Here is a 19,886-nt window from a genome sequence, read left to right on the forward strand (position 1 = left end):
CCTTTTTAATCCTTTCGCATCTCCTCAAAGTTAGCCTTTCTCCAATCAAAAATCTCAACCCGAGGTCCAGTTCTGACCCTCTCCATAATTATATTGAAACTAATGGTATTGTGATCACTGGACCCGAAGTGTTCCCCAACACATACCTCTGCCACCTGACATGTCTCATTTCCTAACAGGAGGTCCAGCACTGCCCCTTCTCTAGTAGGTACTTCTATGTATTGCTGTAAAAAACTATCCTGCACACATTTTACAAACTCCAAACCATCCAGCCCATTTACAGAATGTGTTTCCCAGTCTATGTGTGGAAAATTGAAATCTCCCACAATCACTGCCTTGTGCTTACTACTAATATCTGCAATCTCATTACATATTTGCTCTTCTAATTCTTGCTCCCCATTAGGCGGTCTATAATACACCCCTATAAGTGTTGCTACCCCTTTCCCATTTCTCAGTTCCACCCAAATAGCATCCCTAGATGAGCCCTCTAATCTATCCTGCCAAAGCACTGCTGTAATATCTTCCCTGATAAGCAATGCAACACCTCCACCTCTTGCCCCTCCAATTCTATCTCACCTGAAGCAACGAAATCCTGGAATATTTAGTTTCCAATCACAGCCCTCCTGCAACCATGTTTCACTGATCGCCACAACATCATACTTCCAGGTGTCAATCCAGGCTCTAAGTTCATCCACCTTTCTTACAATGCTCCTAGCATTAAAATATACACATTTAAGAAACCCACCCTCTCTTATTCTCTGTTTATTATCTTTTTCTTCTTTCTCTCCTACATTTTGTGTCAGAGTGCTACCATTCTCTGCCTCCTGCTTCACACACTGACTGCTAGCTTTCCCTATTTGAGTCCCTCCCCCCAACCATTCTAGTTTAAAGTCTCCTCAGTAGCCTTTGCAAATCTCCCCGCCAGGATATTGGTCCCCCTCGGGTTCAAGTGCAACCCATCCTTTCTGTACAGGTCACACCTTCCCCAAAAGAGGTCCCAATGATCCAAAAACTTGAATCCCTGCCCTCTGTACCAGTCCCTCATCCACTCATTTATCCTCCACCTCGCTCCATTCCTACTCTCACTGTCGCGTGGCACAGGCAGTAATCCCGAGATTGTTACCTTTGCAGTCCTTCTCTTTAACTCTACTCCTAACTCCCTAAATTCTCCTTTCAGGACCTCTTCTCTTTTTCTACCTATTTCATTGGTACCTATATGTACCACGACCTCGGGCTCCTCTCCCTCCCATTTCAGGATATCTTGGACACGTTCAGACACATCCCTGACCCTGGCACCAGGGAGGCAAACTACCATCCGGGTCTCCCGACTGCGTCCACAGAATCGTCTGTTTGACCCCCTAACTATAGAGTCCCCTATTACTATTGTCCTCCTCTTCCTTTCATAGAAACATAGAAACATAGAAAATAGGTGCAGGAGTAGGCCATTCGGCCCTTCGAGCCTGCACCGCCATTCAATATGATCATGGCTGATCATCCAACTCAGTATCCTGTACCTGCCTCCTCTCCATACCCCCTGATCCCTTTAGCCACAAGGGCCACATCTAACTCCCTCTTAAATATAGCCAATGAACTGGCCTCAACTACCTTCTGTGGCAGAGAGTTCCAGAGATTCACCACTCTCTGTGTGAAAAATGTTTTCCTCATCTCGGTCCTAAAAGATTTCCCCCTTATCCTTAAACTGTGACCCCTTGTTCTGGACTTCCCCAACATCGGGAACAATCTTCCTGCATCTAGCCTGTCCAACCCCTTAAGAATTTTGTAAGTTTCTATAAGATCCCCCCTCAATCTTCTAAATTCTAGCGAGTACAAACCGAGTCTATCCAGTCCTTCTTCATATGAAAGTCCTGACATCCCAGGAATCAGTCTGGTGAACCTTCTCTGTACTCCCTCTATGGCAAGAATGTCTTTCCTCAGATTAGGAGACCAAAACTGTACGCAATACTCCAGGTGTGGTCTCACCAAGACCCTGTACAACTGCAGTAGAACCTCCCTGCTCCTATACTCAAATCCTTTCCTTACCCTTCTGAGCAACAGGGCCGGCCTCTGTACCGGAGGCCCAGCCGCTGTTGCTACTCCCAGGTAGGCTGTCCCCCCCAACAGTACTCAAACAGGAGTACTTATTTTCAAGTTGTACAGCCACCGGGGTACTCTCTAGTAATATACCTCTCCAACTTCTTGTTTTTCCCTGCCATCAGTGCAAGCAGTCCACAGGGCAAGCCAATATGGTCAGGCATGAAATGGGTGTCAGTTCAGTGCGATGCTACTGTCTAAATATCAGTGTGCATATTTTAATTTGGGTTCTTGTCATCAATCTCAATGTTGTTCCCAATGCTGCTGTAACTTTACATCTGGCCAAAGGTTACAGCAAATTGAAAGTAAAAAACACAACATAACAATTTCACTTCTTGTGGCAGTAAGTCAACTCACCTCCAGACCTAACATCCAAGGTGCGAGATATACTCAAATCATGCCAGAATACTAGTCACCATTAGAATCCTTGTGCATATATTGGATATAACTACTTTACACAAAACATTTAACTAAATGCTGGTTACAGCGTAACTGAAGTACAGTACTTACAACAGAACATGGTGATGGGTTTTTGCAACATATAGTATCCATGAGCCCTCGATCATTCAAGCAAGGACTGCGGTTGTCCATCGAACATCCCTGTACTCCACAGATGAATACAGGTTTGTAGGCCAATTGTCTTGGTATAAGGGTAAAAATTGTCCCTATGGTGATGTTAATGTGCGGGGATCGCTGGTTGATGCGGACTCGGGGGCCGAAGGGCCTGTTTCCGCGCTGTATCTCTAAAACTAAAACTGCCTCCATATTAAACAGCTGAAGTGCAACATAAAAACATGTCAATTAAATAAATCCAACGCAAGCTTAAAATACAGAGGTCAGCCAGAGTAAGAAGGGAAGAAAGTGAGAGCCAGTGCTATCTCACTATTTTCAGTGGACTATTGGTGCAATTGCAGTTCACCAAAGTCAATGATATGAGGCCACCACCATATAGATCATGGCCAGTCATTCCAATGGCTTTGTTCTGAGGTTAGTAATACAAGGACAATGTGCATGGCTTTCCACAAATGCCGAAGATTTTCATAACATGTTCAGTAGAAAGGCTTATCAGATCATTTGCAAAATCTCCCTTTCTTCAAAGAAAGTATTAAGTGCAGGAAACTAACTGTTGAAATGATCAAAACTCCCTTTGATCGTTCAATAGCAGAGCTTGTGAGTTGATGCATAGAAATCGTAACAGGATTCAATAGTAGCAACATCAGTTCTCAGCATTATATTACAATTATTTGAGTTTAAAATCCTCATGATCATTGACATTTCTTTTTTTCTCTGTTTCAGGGGAGGCAATTGCTGGTCATATTTTGATTATGTTTCATGTAAGGCAAAAAAAAAGTCTTGGTTAATTGAAACACTATGAAACTAGCAAAGTTAGTAACTAGATAGACACAAAATGCTGGAGTAACTCAGCGGGACAGGCAGCATCTCTGGAGAGAAGGAATGGGTGACGTTTCGGGTCACTTCTTCTTCTTCGTGTCAACCAGAGTAAATAACAACACTCTTTAAAACCGTTCCTTTCTGCCATATTGTAATGATCCAATGGAGAATTATAATCCAAGTGTTATTTTCCAATGTTATAAACCCAACTGCCTCGCTATTTCCTAAGCCCGCGGGGTTCACTTTATCCCAAAATTCTTCCATTCATCAAAATTAGCTTATATTTAAAATCTTTCTTTATTACTCAATGCTTACATTAATTGTTGTTAATTTTATCTCCTTGAATGTTCTGAATTAGTGTTTGACTGTAAAATAAATCATTGTACATGACAGCTAAAATTGTATTTAGGAAGTTGTTTTTTGGCAGCATAAATGTAAATGATGAGGTTATTCTATCAATATGAAGTTAATAGACTTCAAGGGATTCGTAAAATCAGGGCACTGAAGCATAGTTTCATGCGTAAATCAACATGCTCCTGAATAATTGTCATAATAGATTTAGAGGACAGATTTCAAAACATTCACAGCAGTTATTTGATGAAATGCTTTCGAAGAGAATATGGAGTTTATAGCAGTGAGTTTATGAGCCTCAGTTTTAAAATAGAGCAGAATTTATCATTAAACTGTCATTTGACGTCTTGTTTCTATTTAAGTATTCATATTAGCTTATTCTTGCCAAACATGTCTGGAAAAGGGCAATTCGTCGTTTCTGAATAGTTCCAGCCAGCAGACTGGAGAAAAGACGATTCATAAATCTTCATAAATCCAGAATTATTTGGACATTTCATGATCTGATTTCATAAGGTCATTTTGGATGGCCAGTAAAATATTGTAATCCGTGCAAATACAAATATCACCAAGGGGAAACCATAATGTTACAGCTCATAATTCAAATTACCCAAATAAGTAATGATGAGAGTGTTGATGGTAGAAACATATTATTTTTAAAATAAAATGTTGAACTCATTCATCTAGGTCTGGGCTCTAACAATCTTCCCAGCCAACGCCAATATTCTATCAGCCCAGGCAAGGCCTATCTTCCTACAATCATTCCAGGCAAGGTCTATGTTCTGACAGACCCAAAACACAGGAGTAACTCAGCGGGACAGGCAGCATCTCTGGGGAGATGGAATGGGTGACGTTTCGGGTCAAGACCCTTCTTCAGACTGTCAGAGGAAGGTGGGGATACGGAGATAAGGAAGTGTAAGGTGTGAATACGAGATAAAGGGGGTGGAGATCAAGGGAAATGTAGAATAGATTATTGATAGCTAGGAGAAGGTAACAACAAAGCAAACAGAGATAAAATATAAATGAGGACAGTCATACTAGTTGGAGAACTGGGAAGGGGGAGGGATGGAAAGAGAGGGAAGGCAAGGGTTACTTGAAGTTAGATAAGTCGATATTCATACCTCTGGGGTGTAAGCTGCCCCAGCGAAATATGAGGTGTTGTTCCGCCTATTTTCTTCCTGTAATCAATACTTTTGGATATAGAAGCCCTTTGATAAAACTGGCTACCGTTAAACTGCAAATTGCAGTGAATTGCAAGCCCAGACCATCACACAAACCAACCCCCCTTCTATTGACTCCATTTATACCTCACGTTGCCTTGGCAGGCCAGCAGCATAATCAAGGACCAGTCGCACCCTGGTCACTCCCTCTCCTACCCTATCCTATCGGACAAGGGATATAGAAGTGTGAAAACACACACCTCCAGATTCAAGGACAATTTCTTCCCGCTGTTATCAGGCAACTGAATCATCCTACCACAACCAGAGAGCAGTGCTGAACTACTATCTACCTCACTGGTGACCCTCGGACTATCCTTGAACGGACTTTGCTGGCTTTACCTTGCACTAAACATTATTCCCTTATCATGTATCTATACACAGTGAATGGCTCGATTGTAACCATGCATTGTCTTACCGCTGACTGGATAGCACTCAACAAAAGCTTTTCACTGGACTTCAGTACACGTATCAATACACTGAACTGAAATTGAAACTGATATGATTGCAACATGGAAAATTACCGATTTTTTCTTTCTGAAATTAAATCACAGTTCACATATTATAGTAGAATTAGGCCATTTGGCCCATCCAGTCTACTCCACCATTCTGCCTCCTAATCCAATTTTCCTGCCGTCTTCCCATAACCCTTGACACCCGTTCTAATCAAGAATTTGTTTATCTCTGCCTTAAAGATATCTACTGACTTGGCCTCCACAGCGTTCTGTGGCAATGAATTCCACAGATTAACTACCCTCTGACTAAAGAAGTTCCTCCTCACCTCCTTTCTATAAGATCGCCCTTTAATTCTGAAGCTATGACCTCTGGTCCTGGACTCTCCCACCAGTGGAAACATCCTCTCCGCATCCACTCTATCTATGCCTTTCATTATTCTGTAAGTGTCAATGAGGTCCCCCCTCAACCTTCTAAACTCCAGCGAGTAGAGGCCTAGTGCTGTCAAACGCTCATAGTAATAACTGCCCAGATATCTGATTCTGACAAAGGTTAATGGTTAACTTACATTCCAGTTTATCCTCAGCTGTTCCACGCTCCAACAGCGACAGATAGCAAACAATATCCTTTAGGTAGACCACTTGTGGCATCTGGGGCTGCAGCATGTGAGCCGGTGCCTTCAGAGGGCTGTGACTCTTCCGAAGTGATAAACTCATCTTCTTATCTAAACTCTTTGTACCTGTTAAATGAAAAGGTAGAATTAACCTTACTGTTTTATATGGAGTGCGGGATTCGAGCAGGGGCTGGGAAAAGATGGGGATTGATAGGATAGATAGTTACTTTGTTTGGTTGTCATACATTGAGCTGAATTATTTTGGCGATCGTGCTTAGCCATTTAAATTGTATTAAGTCGCTGACATAGTACAATGTGATGCGTGGAACTCAAGGACTTAAGGGCATGTCCCACTTGGGCGTCATTTGCACGTCATTTATGCGACATAATTGACGCGTCAGGACGCACAACGACAATTGTTCCATTGTAGGTACATACGAAACATAATCATTCTTCACTTCACTTGCAGGCTGCCCTGCAGTACCTGCCCTGGTCTCTGCGCACGTTCATTTTGTGAGAAGCAGGCTGTCTTTAACCGGTGCCAGCTGCTCATCCCACTAGCAGTGAACATTAAGCCTGGCCAAGCTGGCCATCAGCGTGTCACGGCGCCAGGTGGAAGATGGCTCTGCCCGAGCCGGCTGCCTGCCCCTTTTCCGGGGTTACGCCCGCGCCCGGGTGGTGTTAGAGAGAGAACACGCGCTGTCCACGGGCACCCTGGGGGATTACCGGGCCCGCTGGGCACCGTGGGGAGTTGAATGTATCCTTGACAAGGAGTGTAACATAGAAACATAGAAAACAGGTGCAGGAGTAGGCCATTCGGCCCTTCGAGCCTGCACCGCCATTCAATATGATCATGGCTGATCATCCAACTCAGTATCCTGCACCTGCCTTCTCTCCATACCCCCTGATCCCTTTAGCCACAAGGGCCACATCTACCTCCCTCTTAAATATAGCCAATGAACTGGCCTCAACTACCTTCTGTGGCAGAGAGTTCCAGAGATTCACCACTCTCTGTGTGAAAAATGTTTTTCTCATCTTGGTCCTAAAGGATTTCCCCTGTATCCTTAAGCTGTGACCCCTTGTCCTGGACTTCCCCAACATCGGGAACAATCTTCCTGCAACTAGCCTGTCCAACCCCTTAAGAATTTTGTAAGTTTCTATAAGATCCCCCCTCAATCTCCTAAATTCTAGCGAGTACAAGCCAAATCTATCCAGTCTTTCTTCATACGAAAGTCCTGACATCCCAGTAATCAGTCTGGTGAACCTTCTCTGTACTCCCTCTATGGCAAGAATGTCTTTCCTCAGATTAGGAGACCAAAACTGTACGCAATACTCCAGGTGTGGTCTCACCAAGACCCTGTACAACTGCAGTAGAACCTCCCTGCTCCTATATATACAACATAGTTGTATAATAGTTTATTTAGTATATTTGTTTGTCTTGTATTATGGTGGTGGGTTCTGTTTTGTTATATTGTGTGGTAAATATTATTTTAAATAATTTAATACATTTTTTGATTAAAAAAATTGTGAAGATTGATGTCAGAATGATATCGTCATAAATAGGTAAACCATGACAGCAGAGAGTCACCTGCATTCACTGAATGATCACACATTAATAGTGTCTCATGATCCCTGAATCTATGTTAAGGGTCATTGAACTAAGCTCCCTGAACATGTAATCTCCAGTGAGTAACACAGTAAGACAGTCAGCTCAGAGTAAAACTGAATAAAAGATTCATAATTCTTTAGTTGAAGCTCTTAATAAAGCTACTTTGGAATACAATTTCCATGTAGATTCCCTCACATTTCAGGGTACATCAGCCCCCAAAATGGTCCAGTGTAGTGTGAAGGAAGGAACGGCAGATGCTGGTTTCAACCCGAAGATGGACACAATATGCTGGAGTAACTCAGCGGGACAGGCAGTATCTCTGGAGAGAAGGAATGGAGGACGTTTCGGGTTGAGACCCTTCTTCAGATGCTGCCTGACCCGCTGAGTTACTCCAGCATTCTGTGTCTTGGGTCCAGAGTAGGATCACTTGATTAAACCTCATTGAGGGATCTCTTTGTAGTCAGGTCATGTTTGCGAGAGCTCTCCTTTACACTGCGAAATGTACATTTCATGAGATATGAAAGTGGCTACTAAAATAAAAAAGGTTCGATTTTATACCAGTGGGAAGGTTATTTGAGTGAAACTAACTCACGCATTTACTCCAAATACCTGAAACGACAACAAAATACTTCTGGAAATAGAAAAAATATCCTACACACACGAGGGACAATTTTACATTTATAACCAGACCAATTAACCTGCAAACCAGTACGTCTTTGGAGTGTGGGAGGAAACCGAAGATCTTGGAGAAAACCCACGCAGCCACAGGGAGATCGTACAAACTCTGTACAGACAGCACCCGTAGCCGGGATCAAACCCGTGCCTTTGATGCTGCAAGGCAGTAGTTCTACTGCTGTGCCACCTTGCCGCCCAATGTATGCTCTGTACACCTTGAGTCAGTGCTGGAGATCTTATGACTCAAAGGGTAAGTAAGTCAATGGAACTGATCCAAGGTATCCGTGGGAGACTCGGGAAGAAATAGTGGGCTCGAGTCTGTGGCTGAGAATACTAACCTTGTGTTGCCAGGACCATATTTGAAATAGCTTTGTGCAAAAGGTACCCTTACACTTACATGAAGGAGGCTAATAAATGTTGTTTTCACAATAGCTTTTGCAATAATGAGCTGACAGTGTAACAATCATACTTTCAATTGTTAAAACTAGACTAGACGTTGTGTCCCTGTCACATGGGAGGCCTGGTCCCCCCCCCCCCCCCCCACGCAACCCATTCCCCAACGCAATATTCCACCACACACCTGTTCCCCCAACACAACCCATTCTCCCAAAGCAATGTTGCACCACTCTGGGGAGGTGGTGTGGGGGTGGGGGTGGGGGAGGGGGGTGTGGGTGTGGGGTAGAGGGGGTGTGTGGGGTGGGGGTAGGTGGAGGGGAGGTGGGTGGAGGAAGGGGGGTCGAGGGAATGGGGGGTGGGTGAAGGGGGGTGTATGTGGGAAGGGGGGTGTATGTGGGAGGGTGGTGTGTGGGCTCAGCATCTCTGGCTCGGACTGCACTCACCGGCTGCAGGTCCTGGCTCTGGACTCAATCATCGGCTCCACGACCCGGCGCCTGTCGCACTCAGTGGCCCCCAGCCCAGCTGCACCTCACTCATCGGCACCTGGCTCCTCGTGGTGGTCGCCGCCCCCGCCCGCGAACACAGCAGCCCCCTCCAGGGAAAACAGCAGCCCGCGAACAAAGGGGGGCATGTGGGAAGGAGAGGGGGGGGGAGGTGGTCGCAGCATACGCAGCGCACCCCACACCTTCAGCCTCCCACACAGCTCCCAGTCCCACTCCGACTTCACTCAGAGGTTTCCGGTTCAACTTGCTCTCAGCCCACATGCAGCTCACAGACTCAGCCCCGCCTCCGAGACTTTATTCTCTGCGGGTGCCGGGTGACTGACAGGCGAGAAGACCAATCTGCTGATCTCACGATTTTTTAAACAATCATAACTTTTTTATTATTTCACCGATCGGAAGAAACCTTGGGGCGGTTGGAGGAGAGGAAGACGGTGAGTCAGATGGCAAAAAAATCCTAGTGTTATTGGGTAGCGTTTTATCTAAATATTATTTACAATGTAGACAGGAAGTGGTCAAGATGAGACTTTTAGTAATAGTATAGATGTAATCATTGACTTTATTAAAAACAAATTCAACATGATTTATTTAACATGAATCTTACCTATTTTTACTTTTAACATTTTGTATTGAATTTCTCCCACAATAGTCAAAGGAGGTTTTGGTGGTTAAATTATAAGACTATTAATCATAGTCTTGGTCCAATCCATAGACAAAATCAAATCCCACCATAACCGCTGTGGAATTTGGAAAATAAAACGACACTAGCTAATCATTAGTAATGATGATTTTGCAAAAATACCAGATGATTGTTTCGTGGAGGTTTAAACAGAGAGGCCGTACTTGTAGTATTGTAGCAATGTTACAAAATTTTGAGATTTTAAAAATCAAGTCTGTAATTTATCCCATCAGATAAAGCATAAAAATAAGTTTAATTTGACACCTAATTCACTTTCATATCTCAAGTATTTAAAAAGTTATGGCCATTTTCATACTGGGAAATGAGCATCTTGTTCCCTATTGATTTTCTATGGACATAACAAAAAAGCTGTGATCGTGAACAGTCAAAAGCCCATAACTTTCTTAAAAATTAAGAGAACTGAATGAAATTTTCAGTTATCATAGATTGAAGCATTCTGAAACAAATATAAAATAATCTTACTTGGATGACCTGAAATTAAAGCATATAATTAGTTAGTTACCTAATTGTAGCTAATTTCAGACTTCAATTACTAGATCTAAACATCTATCCATTTCTTAATAAATGATTAACATTTTTAAATAGCCTAAATGTCCAAATAATATTCACAAATAATTCACAATAAAACATGATTTTTAAATCTCATTTACATTAATTTATAGGCCAAATGGAAGGAATTTAGTGTTTAATTGTTGTAAATAAATGCCCATTTAAATCAGCTTTCCAGTGGGTCCCTGTGGAACGCGCTGGTTTAGAACGTTCACATTGCGGTAGATTTGTGCCCCAAATGCCCAGAAAAATACTGCGGGATATAATGGGGCCCAAATTGAGCTACTCGCAATATTAAACTTTGTATAAAGGGATCTTTAGAAGCCCTTTTTAATGTAAAAATATACAACCTAACTTCTGCTATTTGCTTTATGAGACCCTGCGGTTGCTGGCGGTCGCGGGTTTAGAGATTGATTTTTAAACTACTATAACTATTATTCAAGGCCTTTAAACCTAATAATAGCTTTTGCGACGGGGTCTTCCAGCGATTTTTCGTTAATAATTAACTAGGCTGAACATTTTCGATTGGAACAGCATAGAGAAAATCGCGTTTTAAACCCGCCCCCTCTAAACGGCGCCAAAATCGCGCACACGGGCAGCAGCAGATTTTCAACGACGCTTCAGGTAGGCTTTGCAACATACCTAAGTATTGCGTTCACTTATTATCATTCCACTATTGGAAAGATGCCATAGAGCTGGAAAGAGAGCAGAGAAGATTTACGAGGGCGTTGCCAGGATTCTGAGCTGCAGGGAGAGGTGAGCAGGCTAGACATTATTCCTTGGAGCGCTGGAGGCTGAGAGGTGATCTTCTAGAGGTGTACAACATCATGAGGGGAATAGATCAATGCATGGTGTCTGGTTGCGAGAATGCATCATCTGCCAATGAGCTGGGCACTGATTTGAGACTCAAAGAAGGTACATTCAGACCAGTTAACCTTGTAAGTGGGAGAGTCTAGATCTAGAGGTCATAACCTCAGAATTAAAGTCTTGTAGGAAGGATATTAGGAGGTTTCCACGAGTATGGTGAATCTGTGGAATTCTTTGCCACTGAAGGCTGTAGAGGACAGGTCAGTGGATATTTTTAAGGCAGAAATAGATGGATTCTTGATTAGTACGGGTGTCAGGGGTTATGGGGAGTAGGCAGGAGAATGGGGTTAGGAGGGAGAGATACATCAGCCATGATTGAATGGCGGAGTAGACTTGATGGGATGAATAATCTAATTCTACACCTATCACTGATGACCTCATGATTCAATGTATCAGAATCCTTTATGCTATTCCCTGGGTTGGAGTCATGGAGCAAGGAAACAAACCCTTCGGCCCAATGTCCATGCCCACCAACGTCCATGCTCACCAAGGCCCCATTTCCAGGCCTTGGTGCATATCCTTCCAACCTTTCCTATCAATGGAAGATAGACATAGAAAGCGGGAGTAATTCAGCGGGACAGGCAGCATCTCTGGAGAGAAGGAATGGGTGACGTTTCGGGTTGAGACCCTTCTTCAGACTGGCTAGGGATAAGGGAAACGAGAGATATAGATGGTGATGTGGAGAAATAAAAAACAATGAATGAAAAATATGCAAAAATGTAACACTAATAAAGGAAACAGGACATTGCAAGCTGTAGGGTGAAAATGAGAAGCTAGTGCAACTTGGGTGGGGGAGGGAGAGATAGAGAGGGAATGCCGGGGCTACCTGAAGTGAGAGAAATCAATATTCATACCACTGGGCTGTAAGCTGCCCAAGCGAAATATGAGATGCTGTTTCTCCAATTTGCGTTTAGCCTCACTCTGACAATGGAGGAGACCGAGGACAGAAAGGTCTGTGTGAGAATGGGAAGGAGAATTAAAGTTTCCAGCAACCGGGAGATCAGGTTGGTTCAGGAGGGCTGAGCGAAAGTGTTCCGCGAAACGATCGCCCAGTCTGCGTTTGGTCTCGCCGATGTATAAGAATCCACATCTTGAACAACGGATACAGTAGATGAGGTTGGAGGAGGTGCAAGTGAACATCTGCCTAACCTGAAAGGACTGTCGGGGTCCCTGGACAGAGTCGAGAGAGGAGGTATAGGGACAGGTGTTGCATCTTCTGCGGTTGTAGGGGAAGGTACCTGGGTAGGGGGTGGGATGGGATGAGTTAACCAGGGAGTTGTAGAGGGAACGGTTTCTGCGGAATGTAGAAAGGGGTGGAGATTGGAAAATGTGGCTAGTGGTGGGATCCCATTGGAGGTGGTGGAAATTTCGGAGGATTATGTGTTGTATGCGATGGCTGATGGGGTGGACTCTGTTGCGACTAGGGGAAGGGGGAGCAAGGGCAGATCTGTGGGGTACAGAGGAGATATAAGTGAGGGACTCATCTATGATGGGAGAGGGGAACCCCCGTTCCCTAAAGAATGAGGACATCTCGGATGTTCTAGTATGGAACATATTAGTGTCCTATCAATGGACCTGTCCCAATATCTTTTAAATGTTGCTATTATACCTGCCTCAACTACTTCATCTGGAAGCCCATTCTATATATCTTTCCCCTCAGGATCCTATTAAATCATTCGCCTCTCACCTTAAATGCCAGCCCTCTAGTTCTTTATTCCCCGACCCTGGCAAAAAGACACTGCATTCTCACGATCTATTCCCCTCATGAAGTTGTATACCTCTAAAAATATCACCTCTCAGCCTCCAGCGCTCCAAGGAATAATGTCTAGACTGCCCAACCTCTCTCTGCAGCTCAGGCCCACAAATCCATGCTACGCCCACGTAAATCTTCTCTGCTCCTTATCCAGCTTAATGGCATCTTTCCTACAGCAGAGTGATAAAAACTGAACACAATATTTCTCATCAGCATCTTGTACTACTGTAACATGTAATCTCAGCCCTATGGCATGGAGCTGATAGCTGCACTGAGATGAACATCGAACAGGAGCAACACTTGGTATCCTCAATGTTGATTCCACACTCAGGGCATCCATTTAAATATGAGGAAAGAAAGCACCTCCATATTATCACCCACCACCCTGCCTCAGCTGATGAATGACGATCCTCCATGTCAGGTAGCTGGAAGCGCTGAAAGTTTCATGGTAACACAAGCCGTCTTTCTGTGGAACACAATGACTTGGTGATTCCACCATTGAACTGGCCATCCAAGGGTATAGCTGTCAGGCCAGGTTTGTCACAGACAGTGAGTAAACCAACGAGGGATAAACCTACATGAGCTTGCCATTACTAACCTAAGTGTGGCAGATGAATAAATAAGTTTGAATGAATAAGTTTATTGGCCAAGTATATTCACATACAAGGAATTTGCCTTGATGCTCTGCACGCAAGTGACAACATGACATACAATGACAGTTAGGAATGACACATAAAACATTAATAATAAAACATTATCAATGAAACATGTGAATTAAATAAAATACCAGAGCAAAAGGAGGCTACAGATTTTTGGTTATTGAGTAGAGCAACTACTCATGGAAAAAAAACTGTTTTTATATCTGGCTGTGGCAGCTTTGACAGTCCAGAGTTGCCTTCCAGAGGGAAGTGATTCAAAGAGTTTGTGGCCAGAGTGAGAGGGGTCAGAGATGATCTTGCTCGCTCGCTTCCTGGCCCTTGCCGTGTACAGTTCATCAATGGGGGTGAAGGTTGCAGCCAATAATCTTCTCTGGTGATCGGATGATTCGCTGCAGCCTCCGGATGTCGTGCTTGGTGGCTGAGCCAAACCAGACCATGATGGAGAAGGTGAGGAAAGACTCTACGATGGCCGTATAGAATTGGACCATCATTGCCTGTGGCACATTGTGAATCCTCAGCTGTTGTGTATGCATCTATGACAGTTCTGGAGGAAGTGGCCACAATGGATTCCTTGCGGAGATAACATCCAGTCTTGGCATTGTGTGTGTAGCACCACAAATGTGCTAAATGAGATGTATACAAAACAAATGTACCAGCTCAAAGTCACGCCTCCATGATGCATTCATTTTGCCCTCAGCTGCAGACAAATACCTACACAGCCTTGCGTAACACTGTCTTCACCACAACTATCATGCCAGGATGTCAACTCATTACAATGAGGAGTGCAGAAGATCATGCTGGGAGCTGCTCCATGGCTACATTGCCTATTTCCTTCGTTGCCTATTTGCTTTGTTGCCTATTTCCTTCGCTCCATAGATGCCTCACTCGCTGAGTTTCTCCGGCATTTTTGTCTACCATTGAATAGATGGAGCTGAGTGCTCACACAACCAAAGGATATGATCATAATAACCGTGCCACATCTTGAATCTGGAGATGTTCCAATGTTTGTGTCAATTGATGAACTGAGTGAGATTCGTTTGAGATAAAACTCTAATTCAGTTTCAGCAGGACATGTTTTAATCAGCAAATATCATCTATGTCCAATTCCTACCATTGCAAATTTTGAGTCAGAAGAAGGGTCTCGACCATAAACATCACCCATTCTTTCACTCCAGAGAGGCTGCCTGTCCCGCTGTTACTCCAGCATCTTGTGTCTTTTTTTGGTTTAAACCAGCATCTGCGGTTCCTTCCAATACATGGCAATGTCAAAGGTTTCAAGGTCTTTTATAGTCACGTGTACCCATTCAGGTGCAGTGAGACGCGAATTACACTCTTTTCAGCCCATCAGTACTGCCAAATACCTGGCCTCAAAACATTCTCGATGCAAACTTCAAAAAAAATCTTTAACCCAGTTATTGTAAAGGGCCCGTCCCACTTGGGCGCCATTAGCGGGTCACGCAGATGGCGCGCGAAAATTTTGTACATCACAAAATCCTGGGGCGCGTCACTGCTTATGTCACCATGCACCATGCGCGCGTAATGCGCACCATGCGCGCATCACGTGTGCGGCACGACGCATGCGTCATGACGCGTAAATGTCGTCGCTTAAATTACACGCAATGATGCCCAAGTGGGACAGGCCCTTAAGGATTGTGAAGATTAATTTATTTATTATGAATTTATTAATGCAAATAGCGACAATGTACAATATCACTCATAAATCACATCTGATTTATTTACAACCCCTTCCCACGACATCACCACTTCCCCATAATAAATGTATTCAGATTCAGATTCAGATTCAGAAAACTTTATTGTCTGTCGTAACAGAAAATCTTCTTTGACGTGGCTCAACATACAACCAGGACAATGTACTGATAAGCAGTCATACAACACAGATTTCTGCGAGCACACACAGTGTGTATAGATCTTAAAAGCAAGTATAAAGATTAGAAACTATAAAAATAGACAAGATAAAAATTGTGGATACGTGTAAAGTGACAGTACGTCAGGGTTAATTTGTCCCTTGTTCATTTTTTATTTAAGCTGTTTATGGCAATGGGTATGAATGAGTTTTTGTGGATGTTTTTCTTGGATAGGGGGACTTTATATCGGCGGCCTGATGGCAGAAGTTGGAAGGACTTGTGCAGGGGGTGGGTGGGATCCTGTGTAATGAGGTTGGCTTTCCTTTTAACTGCCTGGGTGTGGAGTACTGATAATTGATTTTGAGTTTTGCCAGTTATTTTGCTTGCTTGATTGATGATCCGGGAAAGCTTTGATTTGTCTTTGACAGAGGTGAAGGTGAACCAGGATGTGATGTTAAAGGTGAGTACAGATTCTATAAGTGATTTATAGACAGCTGTTAAAATGTCCTGTCTGACATCAAAGCTCCTGAGTTTCCTCAGCAGGAACAGGCGTTGCTGTGCCTTCTTGTACACAGAGTCTGTGTGCTGGGAGAAGGACAGGCGGGTGTCAATCTCTGTGCCCAGGTATCTAAAGGCCTCTACCTGCTCAACTGTCTGCCCATTCAGCCTCAGAGGTTCAAAGAGAGGTTGGGGGATTCTGTAAGGTATGGGCCAAGGAGTATAATATTTATATTATTATAACAGGGGGATAATACTGCATTTGGCAACAGTGTCAGACTAAGCTGAATTAGGAATGCTCTTTGGTTGCCCATTTATTTTATCCAGAATGTTCCAAATAAATCGGAACTCCTTTCCCCGACCCACCCTAAATGCTTTCTTGCTCATACAAATTTCCTCCTCACATGTCTCGGTAATTTCTGGTTTTGCTTTTGCCGTCGCTCCAAACCAAGCCCTTGATAACTCCTTGATTACATCTGTCTTGCTTGTGGCTCCTATAGTGTCTTTGTTGTTCAGCATGCTCTGCCAACAAGGCTTTCATCATACATACTCACTGTCTGTGATCTTACCATATATTACTTGAATCTAATTATTTGCTTATAATTTTGTTACAGTGCCCTCCACAATGTCTGGGACAAAGACCCATCATTTATTTATTAGCCTCTGTACTTCCAATTTGAGATTTGTAATAGAAAAAAATAACATGGTTAAAGTGCACATTGTCAGATTTTAATAAAGGCAATCTAATTACAACAGTGTTTATACATAGTCCCCACATTTCAGGGCATCATAATATTTGGGACACAGCAATGTCATGTAAATGAAAGTTGTCATCTTTAGTATTTTGTTGCATATCCTTTGCATGCAATGACTGCTTGAAGTCTGCGATTCATGGGCATCACCAGTTGCTGGGTGTCTTCTCTGGTGATGCTCTGCCAGGCCTGGATTGCCGCAATCTTTAGCTCATGCTTGTTTGGGGGGCTAGTCCCCTTCAGTTTACTCTTCAGCATTTAAAAGGCATGCTCGATTGGGTTCAGATCGGTGATTGACTTGTCCACTCAAGAATTGACCAATTTTTAGCTTTGAAAAACTCCTTTGTTGCTTTAGCAGTATGTTTGGGATCTTTGTGTAAGAAAGAATTGCAGATGCTGGTTTAAATCGAAGGTAGACACAAAATGCTGGAGTAACTCAGCGGGACAGGCAGCATCTCTGCAGAGAAGGAATGGGTGACATTTCGGGTCGAGCCCCTTCTTCAGACTGGTTAGGGATAAGGGAAATAGATGGTGATGTGGAGAGATAAAGAACAATTAATGAAAGATATACCAAACAAAAACGATGATACAGGAAACAGGCCATAGTTGGTTGTTTTATTAGGTGATATCGAGAAGCTAGTGCGACTTGGGTGGGGGAGTGATAGAGAGAGAGGGAATGCCGGGGCTACCTGAAGTTTTTTTGTGAGGTGAAAACGAGAGGCTAAAGGTTTTGGAGCGTGGGGAGAGCAGGGACTGATACTGTGTCTGTGGCTGCCGGAGGAAGCAGGAGGTTGGGCAAGGAAGGGTGAGAGCTTGGTGACAGAGGGAGCTAGATTAGCCCGCTTGTGAATCACTGCAGGTCCATCTGCCGGGCAGCAGAGCAGGAGGAAGGCTGCAACTTGCGCACATCATTGCCAGAGGATTGACATGCCTCACTGCCGAGATCGTATATGGAATATCCTGCACTTGTTCATTTTCCAGAGCCAAGGAAAGATACACTTGACACACAAGGAACTGCAAGTGCTGGTTTACAACAAACAAACTGGAGTAACTCAGCATCTCTGGACAACATTTTTTGGAATCATTGTTTTGCTGTAGAATGAACTGCCGGCCAATGTGTTTTGAGGCATTTGTTTGAACGAGCAGATAGAATGTGTCTATACACTTTAGAATTCATTATGTTACTACCATCAGCAGTTGTATCATCAATGAAGATAAGTGATACATACATACTTCAGCAGCCAGGCCATAACATCCCCACCACCGTGTTTCACAGATGAGGTGGTATGCTTTGGATCTTGGGCAGTTCCTTCTCTCCTCCATACTTAGCTCTTGCCATCACTCTGATATAAGTTAATCTTCGTCTCATCTGTCCACAAGACGTTTTTTTCCAGAAATGTGGTTGCTCTTTTAAGTTCTTCTTGGCAAACTGTAACCTGGCCATCCTATTTTTGCGACTAACCATTGGTTTGCATCTTGCAGTGTAGCCTCTGTATTTCTGTTCATGAAGTCTTCTACGGACAGTGGTCATTGACAAATCCACACCTGACTCCTGAAGAGTGTTTCTGATCTGTCGGGGATTTTTCTTTCCTATTGAGAGAATTATTTTGTCATCAGCTGTGGAGGTCTTCCTTGGCCTGCCAGTCCCTTTGTGAGTAGTAAGCTCACCAGTGCTCTCTTTCTTCTTAATGATGTTCCAAACAGTTGATTTTGATAAGCCTGAGGTTTAGCTGATGCCTAACAGTTTTATTCTTGTTTCTCAGTCTCATAATGGATTATTTGACTTTCATTGGCACAAATTTGGTCCTCATGTTGATAAACAGCAATAAAAGTTTACAAAGGTGATGGAAAGACTGGAGGAAAGACTAGGTGCTGAGAGTTCTCTTATACCTGCATTAAGGAGGCAATTAAACTCACCTGAGCAATTACAAACACCTGTGAAGCCATGTATCCCAAACATTATGGTGCCCTGAAATGGGGGGACTATGTATAAACACAGCAATAATTTCTACATGGTGAAACCAAAATGTATAAAAATACCTTTCAATAAAATCTGACAATGCGCACTTTAACTACATGTGATTTTTTTCTATTACAAATCTCAAATTGTGGAGTACAGAGGCAAATAAATAAATGAACGGTCTTTGTCCCAAACATTATGGAGGACACTGTATATATAAACTGTGGAATATTAACAAGATCAAACACAAAAGATGTGAAGAGCAAAGAAGAAATGCTACAGCTGGTGGAAATCTAAAATTATAAATAAAAATGAAAGATTATTAAGCATTATGCCTCATTCTGTGGGAAGAACAAAGTAAATGCGTTTCAAATATACACCCTTCAGGCCCTGAATTCTTGCTCCACATTCCCTTCTATGGATTTGGAGCTTTTGTTTAATGCATCTATCCTTCCAAAGGTCTTCACGTGACACCTACAGACCAGTACTTTATAAATGTTGCCTCTTGTTCGAACAAAGTTAGTTGTAGCAAAGGCTTTACATCTAAGTTAGTATATTTTCATATTCCAGATGCTGGCTTTTTCATTTTATGTTTTAGATTTCTAAGACTTCCTTCAGCAGATCTGAATGTAGAATCTCGCCCTTCATTTGCTCTTCTTTAATGAATGAATGAATTAATTAATTAATCAATGAATGAATGAATACTTTATTGTCACATCTGACAAGTCACAGTGAAATTCTTTGTCTTGCACACCCTCGGTACCCAGGCCCTCCTTTGTCCCCCCCTTATGGCGGTACCCCCACTGTGTTATTTTGCTCTTTTCATAGAGGCCCCCTCCTTTTGACAATGCCAGTTCAATCAAGCTACTAATCCTTTTAAAATATTTTGCCATGTATTTACAAGGTTAATTCCCGGGATGGCGGGACTGTCATGTGATGAGAGAATGGATCGACTGGACTTGTACACTCTGCAATTTAGAAGGATGAGA

The 19,886-nt window shown here is 43.2% G+C and overlaps 1 protein-coding gene across 1 annotated transcript in view; it reads right to left on the minus strand.

Moving 5' to 3' along the window:
• Positions 1-19,886, minus strand: part of dgkg (diacylglycerol kinase gamma) — a 580,221-nt gene that overhangs the window by 339,661 nt on the left and 220,674 nt on the right. The window contains exon 7 of the mRNA XM_033023568.1: positions 6,070-6,240. Coding sequence (XP_032879459.1) covers positions 6,070-6,240 — 171 coding nt within the window. The remainder of the gene's footprint in view (positions 1-6,069; positions 6,241-19,886) is intronic.

The sequence above is a fragment of the Amblyraja radiata genome, chromosome 7, assembly GCF_010909765.2.
Source record: "Amblyraja radiata isolate CabotCenter1 chromosome 7, sAmbRad1.1.pri, whole genome shotgun sequence".
Classification (NCBI taxonomy): Eukaryota; Metazoa; Chordata; class Chondrichthyes; order Rajiformes; family Rajidae; genus Amblyraja; species Amblyraja radiata.